Source organism: Gymnogyps californianus, chromosome 1 (genome assembly GCF_018139145.2).
Source record: "Gymnogyps californianus isolate 813 chromosome 1, ASM1813914v2, whole genome shotgun sequence".
NCBI lineage: Eukaryota > Metazoa > Chordata > Aves > Accipitriformes > Cathartidae > Gymnogyps > Gymnogyps californianus.
In genome coordinates, this window is record NC_059471.1 from 205,892,724 (window position 1) to 205,918,693 (window position 25,970).

Below are 25,970 nucleotides of genomic sequence, written 5' to 3' on the forward strand. Positions count from 1 at the left end.
ATGCATTTTAAAGCACTTTTTTCCTATATATTCTCATCACAATCCATGACTACAATAATCACCATCAATACTATTATGACACCCATATTCAATTTCAACGTCAAAATTTAAGTTGCAAGGATACTCTCTTCTCCAGAGAAAAGAACTCCATATGAACAAGTTCACCAATAACCAGCCCACACTTCAGATGGATTAGCAAGTAACTATATTTCAGTGCTGGATCTGAGAATGCTAAATCATGACAAACAAGGAAAATCTCTCACGCAGTGTATTAGGTAATATGAAAATATTAGGAAAAATGAAGTTCATGTTACTAAAATCTCCTGAACTTCAGGAAGTCTGTTGTATCCTTTGTTCACTTAATCAGCTAATTTAATTTTGCCTTTGGGAACCAAATTGCATTAAGTTAAAATGGCAACAAGAATTGAGAATTAAAAAGCTGTTAGACTAATTTTTATAAAACCAATGCCAAAAATCTATATTCTACTTCTTTCTTACATATTACTTCTTTGTATAAATTATCTGTTTATCTATTTGGCATCAGAAACATCATACTGGCTGTAATATAAGACTTGAGGCAAATTGCATTTTTTAAAAAATAATGCTTTTCACAACCTTCACACTTCCTACTTGCGAAGTCCTGGAGAGTCCTACAGAATAAACTAGAGTTCAGGGTGATTTATTCCGACATATGATAGTCCAGATCATTCCTTTGCTACAAAAGAATGAAAGGAAAGTTCCAGAAGAATCACCTGGGACTATTCCACCCACATTATTTGTGCCTGTGTGTGTTTATGTGTCTGCCTCCTGTACTGTAACACACTAAAAGGATCCTGCTCTGCTGCTGTGGTCCGTCCACAGTGATCTGCCACAGGCTAGGAAAGTCTCTTTATCTTCACAGTGACTCTGGTCACCACGAACTTGGTTTTCTGCAGAGACAACATAAATCCCAAACTACCATTTTTTCTATGAAGTCTTGGTGAGAAATGGAAGTAAAAATTATGCACGTGTCCCAGTACCAATGTGCAGCCTGACTATTATCTGAGGAACAAGGACTGCTGGGGAGAGACAGTACACAGTGGCAGGGCTGCACAAACACAGGACTACAGTCACTGGTAACCAGTTGCACCAGTGGAAATCCCCATTGGATCTAAAGAACAAAAATCTTCATCATGAGAGTGATTAAATATTGGGACAGGAGCCCACAGACGCTGTGGGATCTCTGTCCTATACAATTTTCTAAAGTCCCATGGATGAAGCCCTGAGCAACCTGATCCAACCACGAAGTTAGCCCTCCTTTAAGCAGAAGGTTAGTGACTGGAGGTCCCCGCCAAATGAAATTATTCTATTATTCTCTGATTGTCTTCTGCTACAGGAAATGATAGCTGGCTTGGAAACTGAGTTCATCTTCCTCCAGAAATATTTCATCCATATATAGACCTGATGTGAGCCTGCAAACCTTTAAGACAGTGGTTTGCAATCTTTATCAGTCTGTGGACATGAAAGTATTTCTAGATCTCAAGAGCAGCTTTAAATCTCTTCAGAGGAAGTTTCTTTTATTTAGTTAGTTTTCACAGATTCTTTATTAGTAGGCCACAGATGCCTACGTGTCCGTATGCCACACTGAAAACTCTTGTTTTGATGGTTCTAATGAGAACAATGTTGGATCAGACTCGACTTTGATTATTTTGCAAAACCATCCTTTCTAAAGAAATAAATTTGCACTTAGTAGTCTGTGCTCTCTCTCCCTGTCTCTTTTTCTTTCCATGCACAGACTCCCCTTGAGTAAACAGCCTATAAGCCAAAGAACATCATGCCCCATTTTTATGTAGGAGAATGCAGAGATATTTTCTCCCTTAAAATATTGTGAAATGGGAAAAATAAGCTACTTGGCATTATTAGAAAGAAAACTTAGAAAAAAGTTTTATCTGAGGAGCTTATCTTTTCTTATAGAGCAGCTGCTTTACACATTAACACAGAAAGTCATATGGAAAAATGTATGCATTCATGGAGAGAGTGAGACTCAGAAATCTATGTCTCATTGTACTTCTCATATAAAAGAACAGAGGAACCATCCTAATTACCTGTTTCCATTTTCCCATCTTGTGCTGCAGGCCCATCAGGAATTACACTCTTCACCTGGAGAAACTCATCCGGCTCATCCCCACCAATGATGGTAAATCCAAAACCCATGTTGCTTTTCTTAAGAGTTGTGCTGAGGAAAGTCCCCTTCAGCTGTGATGCATCACGGGTGAAGAGTGGTTTTTCTACATCAGTCAACACAAACAACAAAGACAAAAGTTCTGATCTAGTCACAACAGAATGGGGACAGTGTATAACAACATTGGCTGACAGCAGGTGACAGTGTATGAAAACCAAGGAAATAAAGAGTGCAGGCATTCCAGGAAAAAAATATTTGTGAGTTTTTGTATTAATACAAAGCTTAAAATGTATTTCTTATCTATGGCAGATCAGCCATAAGTGGGGATTTATAAATATTCTTTCATATTAGAAATACATCTAGAAGTGGATATTGTGTAGCTAAAATAAATACAACAATAAAAATGGTCTGTGAGGTAATTTTAAAACCTCTTTCCTAACCTATAAATTCAGCTTTGTCTACAAAGTAAAACATTCTGTGTAATTTCCCTCCCGACCGCAATAAGGAAAATATCCTCTGAATATCTTAATCCATTTGTTAACAAGCAGTGCGAAATGTTAGGTCAGCTTTTCTCTCCAAACACGTGAGGTTTTGGCATTCAACAAGTGACACACAAGAATTGCTGTGCAACCTTCGTGTCCCCTCTCCGCGTGCCTCGGTGTGCAGTGTGGGTGGCAAGGGCTCCCGGTGCCTCTCTCCCATGCTGCGCTTGGTGAGGAAGGGTGGGAGGAAGGTGCAAAGGTTGTGACTTCAACTGCTCTCGCTACGCCCGCAGCAGCGGGGCTGGGCTGGCCGGCAGCGGAGGACATACCGTGCAGCCTGCGCGTCCCGGCGGGGTCGCGCCGGCACTGGGACAGGTCATTCACGCTGCGGGACCTCTTGGGAGCAGGGCGCAGGAGGGCGAATTTGGGTCTAGGTAAGGTTGATGAGGAGCTTTCTACTGTTACAAAGGAGAACAAGCCTCATTCTCTGGCTATAACCTTACATTAAAGTTTATTCGTCTCTACCAATACTGTTTGCTGCTTATACAGCTCATTTTAAGCACATTAATTTTTACGTTACCAAGAGGCTGTATTCTTGTAAACTCCTATAACACAGTGCTTGAGGCTTTTAACTTAATTGATGCTTGCTAGATGAGCTAGCTTAGAAACATACCAAACATCAATTAACGGTAATTTAGAGAAAGTACAATTAATTATTTCAGTGTTGCCAACCTCGGGTGCTCAAGAGAGAGTCGTACATTCCCAAGAATAGAATTTATGATTTTATTTAGAAAATTACTTCGGGGCTTTTATTGTGCTTTCTGTTTCTCAGCTTTTAGGAAACACTAGGGTCAACTTTTCTGTCTTTTCTCTGCGCCTCTGAAGGTTAGAGTATTTTAGGTGGCTCATGAGTCCCACAACTCTGGGAGCTTGGACATTTAGGGGAGAAAAATGCTAGGAGATAGCATTGTGAGAATTGGCAACACTACTCTTTTAATCAGACTATGACAAAATCATTGTCACATAAACAGGAGAGCAGGGTCTTTCATCTTAACTAAGATAGCTGACATGGTACTGTACCTCGGAAACCTTGGGCCTGCATAGGCTTTGTTCCAAGTTCTGCGTTGGGCATGTTATGCTGCTGTAGCTTCCTTTTTGCTTCTAGGACAGGGTTTTCAAATTGTGTTCTTCTATTTATGTGGCTGGAAAAAATTTAGTTTTGATTAAAAACTGGGTTCAGTTGGGGAAAATGATCATTTTCACAGTAGGATGCTGTATGTGACTTAGGTGTGTGTAGTTAGAGAGCAAAACCGTTATGAATCCCCAACGGGCCTGAGCATGTCCCTTATACTCCACACAATTTTGTTGGGGATGAGAAATGCACAATTTAGTGCATTGCATAATGAACAGCACTGAGAAGTGTCCTATCATTTCAATATGCTGAACTCTGCTACAGACAAATGGTTTTGATCTATGGGACTACATATTAAACAGCAGTATTGCTGAAGCATGCTACAATGATGGCTTTTCATGTCTTTAGCACAAGCATTGTTCTGTGCATGATTCAAAGGATCTGAACCAGTTTTGTGCATTATTATTGATTAGCTCTAAGTGAAATTACTTAATCACTTATAGAAAAGGTAAAGCCTAGAACACAGAGTGCTTTTATGATCACAGCTTAGAAATAAATCTAACATAGGAAATAAACTGAAGACGATTTCTTTTTAATTCTATGGTATATATCTGCTCAGCTGTACAGAAAATCAGATGTTGCAGAAACTAAGTCAGATGGTAGATTAGAACTACATAGATAAATATATGAAATATAAGAAAAGTTAATGTACACATTTTTTTCTTGACGTTTTACATTTCCTACAACAGGTCAGTAAGTACATCTCTGTCATTACACCATGAATTTTCTGTATTGTGTTTAGAACTACTATCTTAACTACATACTCTCATCATATCCTTGATTTTAATTCTTTAATTTAAAGCATACATTTTATCAAGCAATGAGTAATCCTACAATCCTGTCCTGTGATATGTTTCACATGTTCTCTGAAGAAGGCAAAACAATTTAGTAGGCTGCATCGAACAACTCCACAAGATAGGATCACAATAGGATCACAACTGAGAAAAGGGGCTTGTGCTGCAAACTTTCTCGGGAAATAAATACTTATGTACAGAAGGGCAGGTTTTCAAACATGTCACTCCTTATTTGTTCTCACTGAGCTACTATGTATTGAGTTCTTCTGAAAATCCAGTCCCAACCATGGGCTTTAAGCACTTGGAGAGGTGACCTGGGAACTTTTGAGAGTCTGAGATCCTAAAAAGGGTAGAATATCTTCAATTTATATTGAAATGACCTTTTATGCCGCATTAAGTACTTTTCAAGTCCCTTGGGATTCAGATCCTATGACTGCTTCAAAGAAAGTAAAAGTGGAATTGCCATTAAGAAGTGAGGTAGAGGAAAGGCAGCAAGTCCTATGGGAGTGCAATACACTTGGAAAATCAGGCTTTAGTGGCCAGAGCTAATGCAATGAAAAGGTTTCCAGTCATGTAAAAGAATATTTGATTTAATGAGAGGAAGTAAATGTGATAAATCCGGGAGTTGCTACTTTGTTAACATGGCTATAACTCATTCAAGTGGCTGCTAACTTACTCTCATACTCTAAAATTTTGAATAATAGTTTTCTTGTAAATTTTAATCTATGTTGCAGACAGAGAAAGTCCCTTTTCTTTCTTTCCTTCTTCAGACAGGCTGTTCAAGATTGTAGGCTTTTCTTTCCCAGATTTTTGCTTTCTAGTTAGACCATGCTGTAATTGTCAGGGTCTTCAGCACCTTAGCCTATTGCAAACCTAGAAACATATGATTAAAGGGAGACAAACTTTACCAGTTATGAAAAAGGTAATTTTCATGCTACCACCTATCATGTGATGTATTTCAATATTGTAAAGGAAATTCTACTTTTGCCATTACACAAGGCAGTAATGAAACATCATGTGAAATACTACATAAAGTTCTGATCACCCATGACCAAATAAAATGAATCCATAGAAAAGGTTTTACAGGAAGACCAGTGAAAGAGAGTCTTCTATGATAGAAGACCAAAGTTTTAGCTTTTTAGTCAAGCAGAATTAATTCTGATATATAATTGCATTCTATGAATACATTTGGAAGTAAATACTAGAATGTATTAAAGATGTTAGGATTTCAGACTTGAAATCTGTAGGCTTCTTACAAGCAGAAGTGTGAAATTACGAAACAGCTTCCAATAGCAGATATGGGGTAAAATATCTAGCTTGTTTTATGTTAGCATTCAATATGATTAAAAACAGGGTCACTACACAGTGGGTTAATTGCTTCAACATAGGGCTCATGTCTTATTTTAGAGGCTCTAAAGTATCCTGCCCTGGTCTTCAGCTGCCTTTCAACAAGAGCGTGAGTTTCCCATAGCTTTTGTGCCGTATTAAGCAGATGGAATGGATATCCAAGATCACACTACAGATCTGCATTTAGGACCTTGAACTATGCTTAGTGTCATGTTACAACTTCAGGGCATATCTCAGTGCTGCAGGAGGTCTCTTGCAGACCTAAGTTACAGCTTATAATTTAGTTAATATAGGGTGTGTCCATGGCTCAAGGAACATCCATTCCTGTGGTACTGACATCACAGCCAGAATCTGTTATCCACTGCCTCTCCACAGTTTCTAGATAGAGTTTAAGTTATGGTTTAGTTCATTTACACAGAAATATCTTCAGTAATGGCTATATTGAAAATGACCTTTTTGTCCTAGCAGATAGACAGGAAGACTAACAGAGGTACTTGAAGCACCTCAAGTTGTTGGTGCAACCTTAATAATTCTTAGCTCCAATTTATTCCCATATTTTGACTGTTTTATGGTAGTGTGCAGTCTCAAAAGCACAATGTGAGAATTCCAACAAATTCAAACAACTGCATTAAATATTGTGTCCAAGAGGAGTCAAAGAGAAGAAAATTATACTGATAATCAGTCATTTTTATCAGTCAGTAACACTGTATTTATGTTCCTAGACTGAGGAGACATGAAACACCTCCCTTTCATGCAATTTTAAATGCTATACAGCTTCATGGATAAATCAGAAAAATTGCTACTGATGAGTTTACCTGAGAAAGAAGTTATTAAGCTAAGTAGTTTCCTTGAAAGGACATTCTAGCCTTTCATCTAGCTACTTCAACTGCATACAAAATAGATATTACTAACCTAGGCTTTAATAAGACAAGCTAAATGCGAGTTTTAGAGATGGTTACAAATAAGTGCTTTTGTGGTTAAAATAGATTTTGGATGTAATCCAAAAATGTATTGCTCATTGCTCATAGTAACTAATTCAGTGAGCATTTCTATCTTCACTTTTCTTCCTTTATTTTATACAATGCATATTAAATATAAAAGCCTAATCCAAAGACAAGAATCCAACTAATTTCTCCTAGTACCATTGTGGCTCTACAGAAGAATCATGCTGCCTTTTGTTTGCTTTCTAGTCCTAGGAACCCTGAATTTCCCTCTGCAGAGAAGAAGAGGTAGTCGGTGCCGCTGTCCTCTGGTAGCTTGCCACATACTAACTGGGGACAACTTCTCAGAGGTAGGATTTGGTTTTGGGCTGCAGTTTGCTGTGAAGTTGAAATACTGTCTCTTGTGTTATGAGTAGGTACTGTCACCACCAGCCAGCCTATAAGACATAGGCACCATTGTGCCATCTCATCAGTGAATGTGGCCAGGCTAAGTTGTTTTTGTGATGGAGTTTCGTGTTGGATGTGCTTAAGACAACCGAAACACATTCTCAGGAGATTTATGGGCGGTAATGCCTAGTATGCAGATTTTAGTTGATGGCCAAGATACCGAGCTCTGCCAAAATGGTAGTACGTCTAAGCGTGTGCATCAGCAGGAGTTTAACATATCTCCTTTTCTTAGCTGCTTTAATGTATGGATATTTTTGGTAGTTTGTAACTCTGACTTTTGAAATTGTTGCCTATAACCCACCAAAGTAATAACCCATCAAAGTAATTCTGAGGATCAGGATGCCTAAAAGATGGACATTCTGATGCATAACTTGTTAGTGCCTAACTCCTCTTTACATTCATGTTTTTCAGTTACTAATACTTTATAATGACAAAAAGACCTGATATAAGTTTTTCTGTTTGAGTAGTAACAGAGTGTTGTCAGAAATTGTAGGTCAAGGAGGTACATTTTCCAGAATAAATACCTGTATGGTTAATTTAGCTGTTCTATTAAGGAGACCATGTCTGGAAATTGAGCTCTGTGTTGTAGTTAATCATCCTTAAAGGGGGAAATAATCTTTTGGCAATTAGAATGCTGAAAGACCCAGCGCATTCTAATAACCACATTCTCTCCATAGCCCTGCACAGCTAAGTGCTGCTAGTTCTTAGTTTATAAATTAAGAGAAAATTGCATGAAAGTTAATCCACATATAGCAAACACTTCTTATTTATGTCAAATGTCTACACCTTACAAATGAAGCCTGGACCTGCATAACAAGGCAAATGAAAATTTTAATAATGTCTCACACTTACATTCATGCATGATTAAGAGAGGAAGTTATACTGGAGACCTTATTTTTTAACAGAATTTGCAAATATGTTGTGATTAGTCTTTATTAACTTTACTAGCAACAGCTTTGAGGTTTTTCTTTGTTTCTTTTTTAGCTTTTCCTCTGGTATCAGAATATTGGAGCTGAGTATGGCTGGTCTTTGTAAGGTGAACCTGTCTGCCTCATTGGTCATCCTTACAAACCTCCCATGGGATGCAAATATTTCAGTGGGCAGAATACAAGCCCTTCTTTCACTGACAGTTTTAAAGGCCTGCATGTAAAGTTGGACTGGACTTGAATGTGTGAAAGTTCATAACCTAACTTTTCATGATTTATCCACTTTTATGACATAATTAAGAGAGTTTATTGTAATCTGATTTTATCTAGTTAAAAATGAACTCATCTGTTGAATACTGGTAATAAAAAAGGTGTGACTGCTACTTTTTAGCATGAAAAATGGAAAGCAAACTTTGTTTCAAAATTATTGAGCTCAGACAGCAAATTAAAGTACAGCTACATTTTACTGACTATAAAAGTCCTTATGAACTTAGTATGGCTGCAGTTTTAATACCATTCTGTGAACATCCATTCCACTTCTAAAAACCTCTGAGCCTGCAGTACGTTTGATATATCTTTCCACAAATCTTATCTGTGGTAGGATTAATAAATTTGGCACTAACAGCCTTAAAGTATGTAATTGCATAATAACATCTGGGCCTGGTGCCTTGCGTCTGTTTACCTGTGGTTGGACATGAAATGGAGATAAATACTTGTTCCTTTTCTGACTCTGCAGTGAAGTGTGGAGCCTCACCGGTGCCAGAATGCCTTGGGCTGCGCTAACAACCAAGCAGGGTCTCAGTAAGAGATTAATGCACAGAAATTGCACAACACCTGTTACTCACCAAAATACACTGAAAACCACTGGGGCAGAAGACTTACTCACACCCAGCAGCTGCATAATTGCACATGCAGAAATCTTCAGAGGAGGTAAAGTACAAAGAGACACGAGAACTCCGGCCTCTGGCTACTTGGAGACATCATAAAAGAACTCAGGCATATAGAGAGAGGGTAATTTAATGGCATTACATAGGGATTTCAAAAACTTACTTATCTTTTTGCTTGAATCTGGACTGACTAAGCTGATTTGGGCTGAGCAGCAAAGCAGATGGGGCTGCTGGCTCTTTCACCTGAGGGCAGGGAACAAGCTGGGGACAAAGCAGCAGAGCAGGTGCTACTGCATTTGGAGAATGGGACAGAAGGAGTCAGAAGGGCAGTGGCCAAACACTTTTCATTTGTTTGTTTGCTTTGTAGGAGGACTAGGGAAGGTGCATGGGCATCCACAAGCTGCTGCTGTTACAGCAGTAAAGAAAGGGGCATCCCACATTTCCTAACCCTCCAGAAGTCAGATCTTTTTTTGATCTCCCTGTCCAGCTCTACCCTGTGCATGTTAATAGCAGCATATCCTGAGGTACAGAAAAGCTGCAGCCCCAGTATCTGTCCAGAGTGGTCCTGCAGTCAACGTGTTGGCATTGATTCGAGAGACCAAGGGAATAATGTGATACACAAACTAAAATTTTCTATTTTGTATGAAACAACTAGAATAAATGTGCTGCTTAAGTGCCAGGATTTGAAATTGAGATTTTAGGTCTGGGGCCACCTTCTCTAAAGAGCTCTCTTGTTTAATAAAAGGAACTAATGGATAGAGCTTTCTCAACCTTTCAAGTGCTGTCTGCACAGTGATGGGGAGTGGCTTTCTGCCTCCTCTGCTATATACTTTGTGTAGAGAGCAGAGTGAGAACTGACCACTCTGAACAGGTATCACGATTTTGAATCCAGATTCACTTTGCATAAGTCTCATTCACTGTGTTAAGCTAAAAAGCAGAGAAAATAATCCTTCTGATTTACTTATTTTATGTAAGAACTGGCCAGAACAGGTTCTGCCTATTGCTTCAAACAAAAGTTTCTGTTGCCCTTTGCACAGATGAATAAGAATCTTTTTTTCTTGTTTCATGACTAAAATAAAATCTGAAAAAAATGAAAGCAAGGATTGTGCTATGAAAATAGAAATTTATATTCTTTTACTTTCAGCTGCACTTTTAAGTACAAAATAAAACACAACATCCCTAAAATTTTATATGCAGCATATAAATAACCTGCCTTCTGGTACAACCAGTATAAACATCTGATTTGCAGCAAGGAAGGACTACCCAGAAAAGGATCTTAACTGAGCTAAAATGATTATACTTTGCTCTATTCATTGATTAACAAGATCTCTACCTCACTGGATATCCAAAGCTTACATAGAAAATACAACGTTTCTTTAATGAATATGATCTTTGTACAAGTATCAGCTGGAACGATACCATGAAATCAGACCCTGGAGAAAGAGAATGACTGAATGCCTGAGTCACTGATTTGAGACACTTTGAATATATTTGGACACATTAGCTGTATTGATGACTGAGAATTCCTGGTATACCCTCAGTTTAACATATCAAGTAATTGTACCCATGCCTTGCCAGGCTAAGCACTGCAGAGGATGCTAGTATTAGGTTATGACATATTAACAGCAACTTAATATTGAACTTGGGAACTTACTCAACATAATAAGTGCCATAAATGGGATCATCAATTTTCTCCCAGCCATATGGAAGCTCTGAAAAACAAAGAGTTATCTCTCTCAGTAAATGCAGTACAGAATGCTAAGATTTCTAATAAACAAAATTGTGTATCTTTGCTGGGTGTTCAGGGAAGTAACTTGATAGCGAAATTAGATACAGTGACCAAAGCAAATGCCAAATCTTGAACACACCATGGCAGCCACAAGTAGCAGTAACTTGAAAATTGGCATGCAAACACAGATCTCAGTCTCTAGAACAACACATTTTAGTTGAACTACTTTATTGTTCCAACAGCTGTGCCAGCCAACAACTGTAGCACATCTTGTATGACATCACCGCCGGCGGAAGTGAGGGCATTCTGTTTTCCCAGATAGGTACACACAAAAAAAGTACTTTGTTTTTTGAGCTTTTTTCTTTGCTAGGAATCCTGGAAAAGCTGGTCTAGAAGGAACGAAAAGAGTTTGCCTCCTGCCATGTAAGTACAGTAAGTATACCTAAATCTTCCTGAGAAGTTTGTACTATTTGTCTTACTGTCGTGGCAATTCCACAGCCTCCAAAGGCATCCTGTTCCAAAGCTTTGTTATATATCAGGGACATCAGAGTACATAGTAGTACATGGAAGTACAAACCAAAATAAAATATTATAGCATCTTCTGGCCATAAAACTAATTACATTTTGCAGAAATAGAGATTCCTACAAGCATTCCAGTATTAACAATTAAAATGTTAAATACATTAATTTAATGATCTTGAAAATCAATCTGTGTTCATGTACAAGCAAACTGTCACATATATATTCATGTACATCCATACATATTTTATTATCACTCACACTGACAGCTTAAAAAATTATTATACTGCCAACAGAACTTCATCTTGTGTTTAAAAGGCACTAGACGGATGTGACAAGTATCTCAGTTAACATGAACAGAGTAAAAACCTCAGTGCCAGATGTGATGACTTTAATGGAGAAGACTCACAAAAGTGATTGTGCCCACAAAGGTGGGCATTCCCATCACGCACAGGTATCGATTTTTGTGCAGTTAAAGACTATGGCACAATATACGGGGAGTGGTAATGATTCTATTAGGAAATTTGATTCTGGAATTCCTTATCTCAGATTTTTTTCCTTTTTAAGTTCAGTTGCACTTTTAAAGTAACTTTTTGGAGACAATGAGTACCGAACTAGACAGAGCAGAACTGATGTAGCTCATACTGAACACAGTCATTAAACTGGCCATAAAGAAGTACTCCTGGATGATTTGAGCTTTTTTTTTTTTTTCCTCCTTCAGTGACAATGTGAATAGACAATTATTGATGTGCTCTAAAAGGCAAATAGGAAAGTAAAGCCTGACTGGCAATAAGGAGATTAAAGAGTTAAAAAACAATGTTAAGAAATTACTTAATCTCTGCTTTTTACTTGTCCTTTAAATGCATCTGTAATAGCTGATCCTTTCTTGAGTGAACCTGCTTAGACTGCTGTGGTCTTCATGTCACATTGCCCTCAGAGGATGTTCCTGCTCAACCTATTCCAGTACTGCAATGAAGGATACAACCCTCTGCCAGAGACGGGCGGATGTGGAACTCCACGTTAATTTTCTTGTAATGAAAAGCTCAAGGACTTCCTTAATGATGATACTCAGCTTTTCCTATTATTCTTAGAATACTGTTAGCTTCGAAATCTTCACAAGTCCGCACTCTGAACTGCTTTTGTCAGGGCTATTTTGTTATTGTCACTTCATAGGAATAAATGCAGCATAAGGTATTTAAGCAGGTCACAGAATCACAGAACAGTTGAGGTTGGAAGGGACCTTTGGAGATTGTCTAGCCCAACCCTTCTGCTCAAAGCAGGGTCGCCTAGACCGGGTTGCTCAGGACTATCTCCAGTTGGCTTTTGAATATCTCCAAGGATGGAGACTCCACAACCTCTCTGGGCAACTTCTTCAAGTGTTTGATCACTCAGAGTGAAGAAGTTTTTCAGAATTTCCTGTATTTCAGTTTGTACCCTTTACCTCCTGTCCTGTCACTGGAGAACACTGAAAAGAGCCTGGTTCCATCTTCCTTGCACCTCCCTTCAGGCATTTATTTAGATTGATAAAATCCCCCTTGAGCCTTCTCTTCTCCAGGCCAAACAGTCCCAACTCTCTCAGCCTTTCCTTATAGGGGAGATGCTCCAGTCCCTTAATCATCTTAGTGGCCCTCCACTGGTCTCTCTCCTGTATGTCCACATCTCTCTTGTACTGGGGAGCCCAGAACTGGATCCAGAACTCCAGCTGTGTCTCACCAGTGCTGAGTAGAAGGGAAGGATCATCTCCCTTGATCTGTTGGCAATGCTTTGCCAACTGCAGCCCAGGATGCTGTTGGCCTTCTTTGTTGCAAGGGCATGTCACTGGCTCATCGTCAAGTCACCAAGCATTGGAAAGTACTTTCCAGACCTGCTCAGAACTTCAGTAAAATCTGTAGGTGATTGACCCTACAATGGTTCCCACAAAGTCCTGTATATCCTGAGATAAGACTATGGAATGTAATCCATAAATATTCAAAAAGAAAGCAGCTGATGTACAAATCCTGTACTGCCCCTACAGTAAGTTTCATTCCAAATGCATGCATGATAAATAAGGCAATAATTTGCTACGAAAAAATGATGCTTTTACCTAACCCTATGACACAGAATGGATATAAAGTATTAGTTTAAATACTATAGGTACATTTTATTTTCATGTAATCTTGCAAGGTTTTCTTCCCCTAATTAACTTAATGTTGCTTTCATATCTGGCCATCTAAAATTACATTCCCTTAGAGAAAAGTGATGCAGGTACCGGTAAAATCTGTACACAAAAATACACACGAACACACACGCATACACATACACATGTACAAAGATGTGTGCATAGGTCCCTTTCCCAAAGTGTATTAGTAGATGGAGTTTTTTCCAACTATGAAATTAAAAAAAGAAAGTAGATGTTTTGCCCAAATTTAAAAGTAGGTATTTTTATGCAAATATATACACTTTAAAGTAAATAGATGCAGAGGACATATTTTATTTTATATATTTATCAAAATCTGAAATAATTTGAGGATTTAGGCCAATCTATTGGCCTATTTTTTCCTAAAGTAATGATACATAACTGTATTTATGAACTGGTACAGCTATTGAGAAGGCAAATGGCAAATCCCATTTTCCAGTGTAAACGTCTGTAAAGATTTAATGAATTGAACATATTATGGAGAACCCACTTCTAAATGCGTGGATTGAACCACTGATTATCTAACATCATAAAATAGTCATGGGTTCAGAAGAAAGGAAATAAAAAATTACCTTCATGTACCATAACAGATATAAACTCCATGTAAGGTTATGCTCTAATTTCATTTTTCCATTTGAGATGCAGCCTGTAAGCTATGTTTAATTAAACTTCTGTGTTGACCAGTAAAATGGAATTGCTAGAGCACAAACCCCAAGCCCCCCGCCCACCAAGTATGGCAGATAAGGTTAGTGGAGTGTAGTTTACTACAAAGCTTCTGTTAGAAGAATCTTCTGCTACATTTGCTTTCAGGAGCACTGTGATTATTTTTCATTACATTAAATAGTAGCATCTATTCCATTTTTCACTATTGAAATGAAAGATTACAGGACAGAATTACTTTAGTGCTTCATAAAACAGGAAGCTAAGCATTTGCCAAATTACTGGTGAGGGCATTACAGTTTCTCTTTTTCATTTCACTGTGCCCAGGGATGATCATTAGGGATGAGAGTGAACAGCAAACATTTATAAAAGCGAATTGTTAAACACTTATGAAGGAGATTACTGTTGGCCACCACGATTTGAATTGGGAAGGGAGCTATAAGCTATAGCATTCTCTGATATTTATTTGGTAGCGCCAGCATGTTAGTTCATGTATAATTTCTGCAACCAATGGTTTCATGGGTACTATGCTATATATGAAGTCTTCATTTTCATGAGCTCAACACTTCTATCACACATGTCTTTCAATTCTATTGACTCCAGGAGGCTTTCTCTGTATAGAAGTAAAAAAAAAAAAATTCTACCCTTTATTTTCAGTCATCTTCAATATCTAACATTGCATTCCCATAGATCTCCTCCTATCATCCAGTGGAGGGCCTGTTCAGGAACATTTGTAAAATCACCATTTAAAAATCAGTAATAGTTTGTGCAGCATTTGGCAATGCTGATACCATGAGTGGATGGAAAGGTGCTGGATAATCTGTATAGTATGTTTATATGCTCCAGTTTTCACATTTCATGCTTTTTTCCTTACCAGAGAAGCAGCATCTAGCTAATACTGCAGCAGTCATCCAAAAAAAAGATCAAAAAGGTACAGCTGATACTAAGACACTTTGCTCAGTATGCATCTGGGTAAGCTTTTAAATGCAGAAGGAGCTGCATTTCTAAAAGTTAAATGCCCAATGGTAACAAAAGCCCTGGTATTTTCAAAGAAAAAAAGAAAGAAGGAAAGAAAGAAGGAAAGAAAGAAGGAAAAAAAGAAAGAAAACACTAATATGAATTCAAGCAGGTCACTTTAATTATCAATGGTAGTGCCTTCTCATCACAGCCTGCTTATGCTAATGGTCCAGATGCTCTTATTCTGCCTTCTGAAAGCTGTTGTGTTTCAGAATGATTTTTGATGGTGCCACTTAACCTTCTCCAGGGATGGAGGAAGGAGTACATTTTGGATCTCAATGTGCCAAGATGAAAAAGTATATTACCAAACCTAAAGATTAATTTTTCTGAAGTTTATGGAGTACTAACTGTGTTAAAGAGAGTCATAAAAATGTCTCAAGGTTTCAGAACAACAGCCAGCATTGTGTCACTACCCTACTGACAGGCTGGAAAGAAAGACGAGAGCATATTTCTTGAATCGGCTGCAATCAAAATATTTGTATAGTACAAAAGAATATAGTATGAGAGAGAAAAAGAAAATATAATGCCTGCTGTTATTGAAAACGCTGTCAATAAGGATGTGGAAGCTGTGCAAGTCAGCATGAGTTCGATTCACTTGCCTCGTTAACACCCAGGCACAGGTCAGGAATCCTTTTCTAACCTATATATGAGACTTTTCAGAAAAATATTGTATCTTTCCACTCAACAGCTTGTGTTTGTCTCATCTCTGGCTTTCTCTCTTCTCTTTTCTTTCTCCTTGTTTCAAATTCAGTTTTGCCTTTTCAAGCCAGTTACCTACTACAGAGGGTATCAAAAGAGCTGGGTTAAAAGTTACAAAATACCATGCAGCTCCACAGTCCAATGCAGTTGCACACTCTTCCAGTTTCTTTAAGAGATATAGTCTTTGCAAATATTTATCTGTAAGTCTAAACCAGTGTTCCTCACTGCATAGCTTACACAAAAAACATTGCCTGCAATACCCTAAGGCACAACACACAGATTACCAGGGAGCGGACGCTCATGGCATGCTGTGCTGCTCCTTCAGGAGCAGAGGGCTGGAGATGTCCAGTTTGAATGCTTTCGTTAGTGAATGTCCACATTGCCCAGCTGATACATGAAACAGATATAGTAGTTGTGCTGCTGCTCCTGAAACCTTCTGTTACAGGTTGCCATAAGGAAAGAAAGGATAACATTGCTCACTGAAAATCAGTATTTAACCTACTATCCATGTGCCTGTGTCAATTCTGCTAGGTCACCTATCTGCATACCATCTGGGAGCTCCAAAAAACAACAAAAAAATCAACAGGTATATACTATGGTAAAATCCTTTATACTAGCTCAACAGGTTCCTCCTCTTAGCCATGATTCAAATGTCACTACCTGAGCTGGAAAATGCATTTACTAACTGTCCTGGTTTCGGTTGGGACAGAGTTAACTTTCTTTTTAGTAGCTGGTACAGTGCTGTGTTTTGGATTTAGTGTGAGAATGATGTTGATAACACACTGATGTTTTAGTTGTTGCTGAGTAGCACTTATCTTAAGTTGAGGACTTTTCAGTTCCCCATGCTCTGCCAGCAAGCAGGTGTGCAAGGAGCTGGGAGGGAGCACAGCCGGGGCAGCTGACCCGAACTAGCCAAAGGGGTATTCCATACCATGGAGTGTCATGCCCAGTGTATAAACAGGGGTGGGTTGGTGGGGAGGGGTGGATCGCTGCTCAGGCATCGGTCAGTGGGTGGTGAGCAATTGCATTGTGCATCACTTGTCTTTTCTTGGGTGTTATTTCTTTTTTTTGTTGTATTCTTTTTCATTACAATTATTATTATTCTTAGTTAGTAGTGTATTTTATTTTTACTTTAGTTATTAAACTGTTCTTATCTCAACCCACAAGTTTTACTTTTTTTTCCTTTCCTCCTCCCCACCCCACTGGGAGGGGGGAGGGGGAAGAGGCTGCGTGGTGCTGAGCTGCTGACTGGGGTTAAACCACGACACTAACATGGACTTCTCCATGCTAGTGTACAAATCAAAAGCTGCAGGAGAAAATAAATTAGATAAAAAAATCGGAAGTTGAATTGTTCACTGTCTCAGTGAAAATAACAACAAAGGCAGGATGGACAACCCCACCTCCACAGCAAAAACAAATTCGCTCTTCCTATCACGGAAGACGTGGAAAACTTAGGGAATGTACCAGCTCCAAGCCAAGCCACGTAAGCTCAGTTTTAATTAAACTCATGTTCTCCAACTGCCATTCTCATACCGGCAAATTTCACAAAGTCATGACCGTTTATGTTCTGTCTGTAATCACAAACCATTCACGAATAAAATGACATTATGCATAATTTCTTCTTGCACAATGTCTAAGTAACATTCACATCTGATAAATGCATCTTCTTCCTTCCATGCAGCTTATTGTGACATGCTACATCCTTAATTGTGCAGAAAGTGGATTACTAAATATTACTATCAATTCAATAGTATTTTCTCCCAGCACTGTTACCAAGTGAAATATTGCCAACAGTAGGGATATTTTTAACCTTAAGTGTACTTGATCCCTCTGACATGCAGAACTGTGTAACATCTAATCAAGATTTGCATTAATACAGTGAAAAAGTACCAACTGAATTACTAAGTTTTAACTATTAAAAAAGAGTTCATAAAGGGCTTGTAAGCTATTAATTCAAATAAAAATGAAAAAAATGCAATTAAAAAGAAATTAGGGGAAAAAATACCTTTTATGTTTAGTTATGCAAGTTTAGTTAGGTTATTGTAGGCAGTACCTGAGACGGTTTCCTTAATAAAGCCTAATAAAGAACTCAATTCTCAAGAGTTTAATGGGTGATAGCTGAAGCTGGCCAGAGTACTATCCATGGACCTTTTCAAGAAAAAGCTTGAAGTTTATGTTAAAAGATTCCAAACTACAAAATGCTGCTTTCTATGTATTTAGAAATAATAGATTTAAGGAAAGCAGAAATACTCACTGAAAAATATTTATTATTAAAACTTTAAATTTTTTTCATCAAATCATGTTATCCTTTTCTCTTGTTCTCTGTCCTTACTCCTGTGTTATTTGTGCTGGGTACTTGGTTTGTATTACAGAACTTTTGAGGAGAGAGAAGCTTAAATCAGCTCCTTGTTGATCTCACAATTCCCACTAAAGTGATTAGTGTTTTACTGGGGAAATAGAGACCACTAGGAAATGCTGAAAAATCTCATTTTTTAGCTACAAGTTCTTGCCCAGGAGACTGGATATAAATGCATCCAGGCTTCCATGGAATAATTAAACAGCTATGTGCCTTAGCTTCCACGAATAGTTTGGGATAATTTCTGAATTCTGTGTTAATTACATGTTATCTCATTTTTAATATAACAAAGGGTACATCTAAACAAAGTCGCTGAAACTCATCCTCACAGCTCCTAGCTTTAAACTAGCTAACGTGGGCACTTCTAGGAGTAAAGTCACTTCAGGATGAATCTCGGTGCAGAATGCAAACCTGCTGGAGAAGCTCAGCACGTGCCCCAGCCGTTACTCACACGCGTGCTGAGGAGCTGTGATGGCACTGCTGGCTGGTTCAAAGTTCAGACATGCACATAAAAGGGACTGTCACCGGCACACTCGTTTTACCAGCAGAAAAGGAGCCCCGAGTACATCAACTGCACGCTGCATTATCAATTTGTATTCCTGATGTTCAGCAGATTTTCTGTACGCCGCGTACATCTCCAATGTGGAAGATTCTGCCTTTGAAACTGATTTTATTAACACAGCTTTTTTACGCTATATTCTTCAGACTTTGAAGAAAACAGACTGAAAAGAAACATTCTTTTTGATCTTCTGGATGTTCAAATCTTTCAGTGCTTGTACCTCATTACTGACTGTATCAATTCAGCCTTGTTACAAACCAGTGTTTTCTACCTAATAACTGCCTGATCTCATGAAGTTAGGCTTTTCTTCTTCTATTTGCTTTTCAGTCTCTTAATTTATTTATATTATTTCCTTTGCTGTTAAATGTTTAACAACATACCCTGTGAATTTATGGAGTTATTGAATTTACTGGTTTTATATAACCTAAAACCTTCAGTTTGGCTACTGACCTAAAAAGACCCATAAAAGTATGTAGCTACTAGTAGTGCAGGATAGACCTTATGGGAGGCAGCTAGGTATTCTGTTACTAGTATCTCAAATTCATATATAAGCTTCAACATATTTTAGCTAGCTGTTCACCTCCTAACCTCTGGTATAACAGAGAAAAAAACCCAAATGACACATTTTAATGCTATTTTCAGTGCCAAACTTTACCAAAGGGGAAACAGGCTTACCCTCAGCCTTTCCTCACAGGGCAAGTGCCCCTGCCACTGACCATCTTGGTAGCCCTCTGCTGAACTTGCTGCCATGTATCAATCCAGTTTATAATGTATTGGGGGTCCCAAAACTGGATGCAGTAGTACAGATGCAGTCTAACAAGTCAGTTCCCAACCTGTGCAAGATTTTCTTCCTGCCCAGGTGCAGGACTTTGCATTTGTCCTTGTTGAATTTCGCAAGGTTTCTGCTGACCCATTCCTCCAGCCTGGCTAGATCCCTCAATGGCAGCCCTGCTCTTGACCATGTTGACTGGTCCCCCTGGGATCACCTGCAAAGTTGACTTTGTTGCCTCCTTCAGACTGTACATAAAGATGTCAAACAGGACAGACTCCGCTATAAACCCCTGCAGTACTCCTCTTGCTTAGGCATTCAGGTATAGTATGGCCCATTAACCACTACCCTCTGAGCATCCCCACCCAACCAGTTATTTACCTGTACAGTTCTCCATCCATCCAGATTTTTAATGCCGTAAATGCGATACACAAATATTGTGGGACACAGTGCAAAAAATCTTGCGAAAGTCAACGTAAACGACATCCACTGCTTTTGCTTCATCCACAAATCCAGTTATTTTAGCATAGCAATCAAGTTGGTCAGGCATGATTTGCACTGGGTAAATCCACACTGGCTGCTCCCAGTCACGCCCCTCTCCTTCAAGTGTCCAGAAATGTGTTCTCAGACGACGTGCTTCATGATTTTGTCAGGGACATTGTCAGGGCCTGACACCTGCAGTGTCCTGAGCTCCTCTGCCACAGCATCTTAAAGTTCACTATTTCATGGACACTATAGTCAAAGCTGCCATTGATTATCACATCTCCCACTAGTTCTTGCTGTTAGTTCATAGCAGGTCCAGTTGTGCGTCACCCCTCATTGGCTCATCTGGTACCTGTATCAAGAAGTTACCCCCCAAAACTGCCAGAAACCTTGTTGCCTGCTTGTCTTCTGCCTTGCTGCCCATCTAGCACATGTCAGGGAGGTTAAAGTCCCCAATGAAAGCCCCAATCTGTGATCAGAGACTTCCTTGAGTTGTTTAAAGAAGACTTCCTCACCCTGATCACGACAACCCACCACGGTCTCCCTTACTGGCCTCTCCTCTGATCCTGACCCACAGACTCTCCACCAGCCAGCTGTCCATCCCATAGGAGAGCTAGGTACATCCAAGCTGTTCCTCTGCACAGAGGACAACCCCCTTTCCTCATCTTCCCTAACTGTCTTTCCTGGTCAAACAGGTTATTTTACCTTGTTTCTGACTGATTTTTAAAATAACAACACTAAACTTTACTTAAAATTTCAATCAACATTAGAAAACATTTGTTTCATGACTTAATTTGTCTCACTGAGCCTTGAGAGTCTCAAATCAATGTTTCAAAATAAAGCACACAGCATAACGCTTTCTGGTTTTTTGTTTTTCTGCCTTGTTATTACACCAAATGGCAATTACTTGATTTTGTGTGACAGGACACTGAGGCAAATGGATAGATGTACTATAAAAAGAGATGGGAAAATGTAGCATCTATAGCGATAATGGAAAAAAAAAAAACAGCCAAGAACTACTTTGTATGCTTACAATGAATTTATTATCTGTGGGTGGTCCACAAATGAAAAGCTATCCTGCCCAGACTGTAAAATTGCATAGGTGCATTACTTATTTGTGATGAACTGCATCTGCCTCAGAAGCATCAGATACTGGCCTTGGATGGAAATCTCAGAGCAGATTAAATAAACTAGTGCTCTGATCAAGTACAAGACATCTTACATTTCTATATTTTATTTCCAAGTGGCCAATGAAGTTATATGCAATCAGATAGAAGAATCCTCCTCAAGGTACTTCCTACCTACATGATCTGTTTCCATGACTACCATGCTTTTTAATAATATGTTTTCACAGTTCTGAACAGTAGCTGGATATATGTAATGCAGATACATTAGTTGTTTAAATAGTATTTGATGAAATAGATAAATCAATACAATTGATGAGGGAGATTACATTGCACTGTGGAAAATTCAGGTTAACACTGCAGCTGCTGGGGCAGCAATTCTTGATTTATACTAGTGAAATAAGATTAGAATCCCGTCTTGTCTCCTCAGTGGCTTCATTGCCTTGTCGAGGGTGAGAACTTTAAAAGTCCCATCTTTTGTTACTTTTGTTTTGTTGCACAATAGATAAAAAGCTGCTTTAGTTGCATGTAACTGCTTTCTGAAACTTCTTGTCATAACTTATTCATCATTATGCATTAGTTATATTTATGAGGACACCCAAATTGAGTCACTCCATACTTTAAACATTATGTTAAAAAATCCCTTGGCATTTGAATGACAAGGAAATATGTATGAATTCAGAAGCTTATTTTTCTTTATTTGAATTGTAATGCCATCTGCCAAAACTATCTCTCAGTATGGTTCTGTGACAGCATCAGAAAGGAACTTTGCATGAGAAACAGGTGTGTGGTCCTTTGTTAATCTACCAGACACATTTTGTTTGCATTCATAAGGGCACTTTGCAAATGTAGTGTCCAATTAATACACCAATTTGTGACTATGACAAGATAATCAGGTTTCTATGTCACTTTTCCTTCAAGAGTTTTAACTGTGTGGGATAATAATAAGACAATTAAGATTTACCCATGTTTTCTTCATGTTTTAATGTTCAGTAATGTTGGCATGTACTAACATGTTGTAGGAAGAAAGAAAAAAAAGGAAGGCAAAGTAGTACTTTCATGTTCATAGTCATTATTTTTTATTTTTATGCGCTGCAATGTCATGAAAAGTGACAATACACATATTTTCCACTCCCTTTCCCCCTCCTCTTTTCCTTCTCAGTGTAAAACCTTCATAAGGGTGAATAGAGTAGTAACACAAACACTAGAGAGGGGACTAAGAGGGTACTGTGTTAGAAGCATAGGATGGAGATGGAGATGGGACAGAGAGATGGAAAAAAACCAAAGAGCACGCTGTGGTTCTTCACGTGTCTTGTTTGTTATTAAGCATCTCCAAAACCCTTCAGGTTCTTTTCCCAAAGAAAAGAGCCCCTTACTTCTCCCAAGAAACCCAAATCTCCTTCAAAGACAAGCTGCAGTCTATTCCTAGTTCTCTCCAAACCTAGCAGTTTTTTACCAAAATAATTTGTTCCTCCCCCTGCCTCCTTCTTGAGATTCCTTCCTTACAGCCCCACCAACGACCCAGCCCCCCTAAATTCTGCTGGGCAGGAGCACCTCCGCTGCCATATGTAAGCCTGAGTCTTTTCCATTCCCAGAACTTCTGAGGAGAATAAGATTATAAAGACAACCAAAAGACTGCTGTGGCTACCTCAGAAAAAGCATATCTACAACAGTTAATGGAAGAAGAGAGTGTCTGCTCACTTTTTTTCATTCATGTGCAGCAACAGCCTATTTGCACAAGTGAAGGGACTTTCAGGTTACTCAGTCGTGTGGCTGCCTTTATCATAAGCATTAACCCAGAGAAATGAGGTATCTGACTTTCACGATACTGCTGTACATAATTTTGGAATCAGCAACTGATCTACTTGAGTTATTCCAAGGGAAAGTAACCTTTTCCTCAGTGTATGCCCTTGCACAGGCATTATATTAATTAATTATTTAAATTAAATTAATTACTTTTAATTGCATTTGTACTTAATGGTTGAAGGTAGGTCTCCAAATTGAAGCTGTACCAACTCAGTGGCATAACAAATCTTCAATTTCAACTCCTCTTTTTCTGTTAGTCTTTTAATTTCTGCTCTTTACTGTTCTCCAGCCTCTTCAGCTCCTTAAATATCAAGGTCACTACAAGTTCTTAAAAAAAAAGAGGCCCCCCAAACTGCTTCGCCTACAACTTATCCCAAAAGATGTCTGGTCTACCACAAAGTTAGTACTGAATAGATCCTACAGGGACCCTACAGGAACACCAAACATGAAGATTGAACAGATCTCTCACTGCAGTATCTCATTTCAGCCCAGCTTTGCCTGAGTTTATTTTATACCTTTCTAATTCCTCTGTAAACCAGCTTAGGAGTAATCAGATATAGGCATACAAAGGCATGCCTTTTACAGACTAACCTAGCAATACTTGATTGAAATTTTTTGAGGATTTCTCCTTCTGGCCCATGAGAACAATTCAGAGTGAGTGCTTAGGTTGGGTCACCTTAACATCAGCACACGCTGTTCAGAAGGCTCAGTAAGAAGGGCAGCAGCATGACTTTACCGACTAGAGCCTCAGTTACTTCAAAAAATACATGTATGAGGGCCTAAAAGAAAACATAAAAACTACTGTTCCACCAAAGTTGTCCCTAAATCAGTAGAAAGGAGTCTGAGGATATCAGACAAATAAACTGCAGAAATTGCAAGCAGGAGAAATGGAGAAATTAGACTGTGGCAACATGTTTCTTAAGATTGATTTTGTTGTCATTGTAACTATGCATAGTTGTAATATAACCAGGGAAGAGCAAATAAGCACAGAACAGAACAACTTTTAGTAGCTAGTTATATTTCTTTTCATTCATTTGCAGTCTTCATAAAACTTAATAAACTCTACTGGCCATCTGCAGGCAGAACTCAGAGGATGAGAATTTTATTGGGACTTCTTTACCGGACAGGTGTAGAGCCTATAATTATTATCTTAAAGTCAAGCAGAGCTGGAAGGGACTTGATTTTAAGTCTCTCTCGATAGGCACTCCTGACACTGTAGCTGTAATATTTGCTACATAGTGCTGTAAAATGTAATGTTGGGATTATCATCCATAACTTTCAGATGCAGCAGAATGGGCTAAATTTAGTTTGTTTGTAATTTATGATATATTCACTGTGTGCACTAATCAATAGCTGGTTATGTTTTTCCTTGGTGAACTTTTTAATTATTTTCAGGAAAATTTTATATGCCTACAGAATATGCATGCTCAATTCCTAAGTTTTCCTTTTGTGCTGAGCTGCAGTCAGGATTTGTGGATTTAAACTAGTGTGTATTTTCTTCTTTGATATGTAATTAGGTGCTTGCATTTCACAGGCTTGGTTCACATCTGGTTCACTGGTCTGTTCTCACAGAGAAAGATTATTTCTGTATCATGGGAAAAAAAAAGCCTCCAATCTTTTATAAAAAGTCATACAAATGCAGAGAATTGAATGCTACATGCATTTTAGGTGCATATTTTTCTCTGCTCCACTGACAAAGTCAGTTGTGCAACTGCCATGTTTGTAAAACAGTTGGCTCTGAGCACTTGCAACACCTGTGGCAGAGGCAGCCTCTGCCAGCCTTTTAGTACACAGTGAAATGATAAAAATGTATTAGTTTTCCACTTTGCAGTTGCAGTCCTAATTACACAATGCAGCTGGTGCTGCAGGAAAATCTGTGCTGTTTAACAGTAAAGGAATATAAGTGGAAGGAGTGAAGATGGTGTTGCTTTGCAACTGTCCCTTTTCTCTTCAGTCTCTTTTTTTCCTGCTACCATTTTAAAATGAGTAGGTGATGTGAAAGGGCAAAGGGACAAGGAGGGTACAAAAGACGGGTGGAAATGAGTGAGAGAAAGCATCAGCGTGACAGTGAGGGGAGGAAGATATATTGCTATGATTGGCACAATGGCTGGGCAAGTCTTGCTTGGACTGGCCCTGAAATTGCTCATTTCCCTCTATATCTTACTTCTCTCATCCTTTATTTGTCAATCTCTTCTCTTTTGCCAGTTCTATTTCCTCTATTTTTCTCTTTTTTTTTAAATTTTATTTTTAGCTTCCTTTCCCCTTTTTTTTGAAATTGTTTGAGTCAGTAACAAACAGGATACTTTTTGGTTTCCTAAAAATGATGGAAGACAATGGTATCTCCTGCAAGTTAAAACAGGAACAAATGCTCATGCAATTTGTACCATACAGCCTAAATAAGGGACAATGATTGTGTTTATAACTTCTGAGTTTGCAGAAGCTGAGTCTGGATATCTGTACCAAGTCTAAAAGAGAATGAGGATTGTATAATACGGTTTTAAGATCCTGAGCTGGCTGCTCCTTTAAAACACAAAAAACTCTGTGATATGAACATGTAACTCACTAGTGAGTGCTTAGCATGACAAGGATTTTATAAAATTAAAACTCATTTAGACATCAGTCTAAGGTTCTCCTGAGAATATTTGCCTTTCCTTGTCTTCCTTTAATAAAGGTAATCAATGCCACTCGGTTGTTTTAGGACCATAAGTGTAAACAGGATAAGTATGGGCTGTATGAGGTCTGTCAATTTTACGTTGTCCTAAGGAGTCTGAAGTTCACAACATTTAAGCATTACTTGCTCAGATTTCCAGTAACCTGCTCTCTTATGACAAGTATGACAATATCTGCTTACCTCAAAAAATAGGGACCTCATGAACAACTGCAATCCTACAATCAT

General features: G+C 38.5%; 1 protein-coding gene across 2 annotated transcripts in view; it reads right to left on the minus strand.

Moving 5' to 3' along the window:
• Positions 1–25,970, minus strand: part of MAGI2 (membrane associated guanylate kinase, WW and PDZ domain containing 2) — a 775,461-nt gene that overhangs the window by 153,005 nt on the left and 596,486 nt on the right. For both annotated transcript variants that reach the window (XM_050892165.1, XM_050892157.1), the window contains exons 7-9: positions 10,832–10,889; positions 3,724–3,845; positions 2,085–2,267 (exon numbers count right to left, since the gene is read on the minus strand). In XM_050892165.1, the coding sequence (XP_050748122.1) occupies positions 2,085–2,267; positions 3,724–3,845; positions 10,832–10,889 (363 nt within the window). The remainder of the gene's footprint in view (positions 1–2,084; positions 2,268–3,723; positions 3,846–10,831; positions 10,890–25,970) is intronic.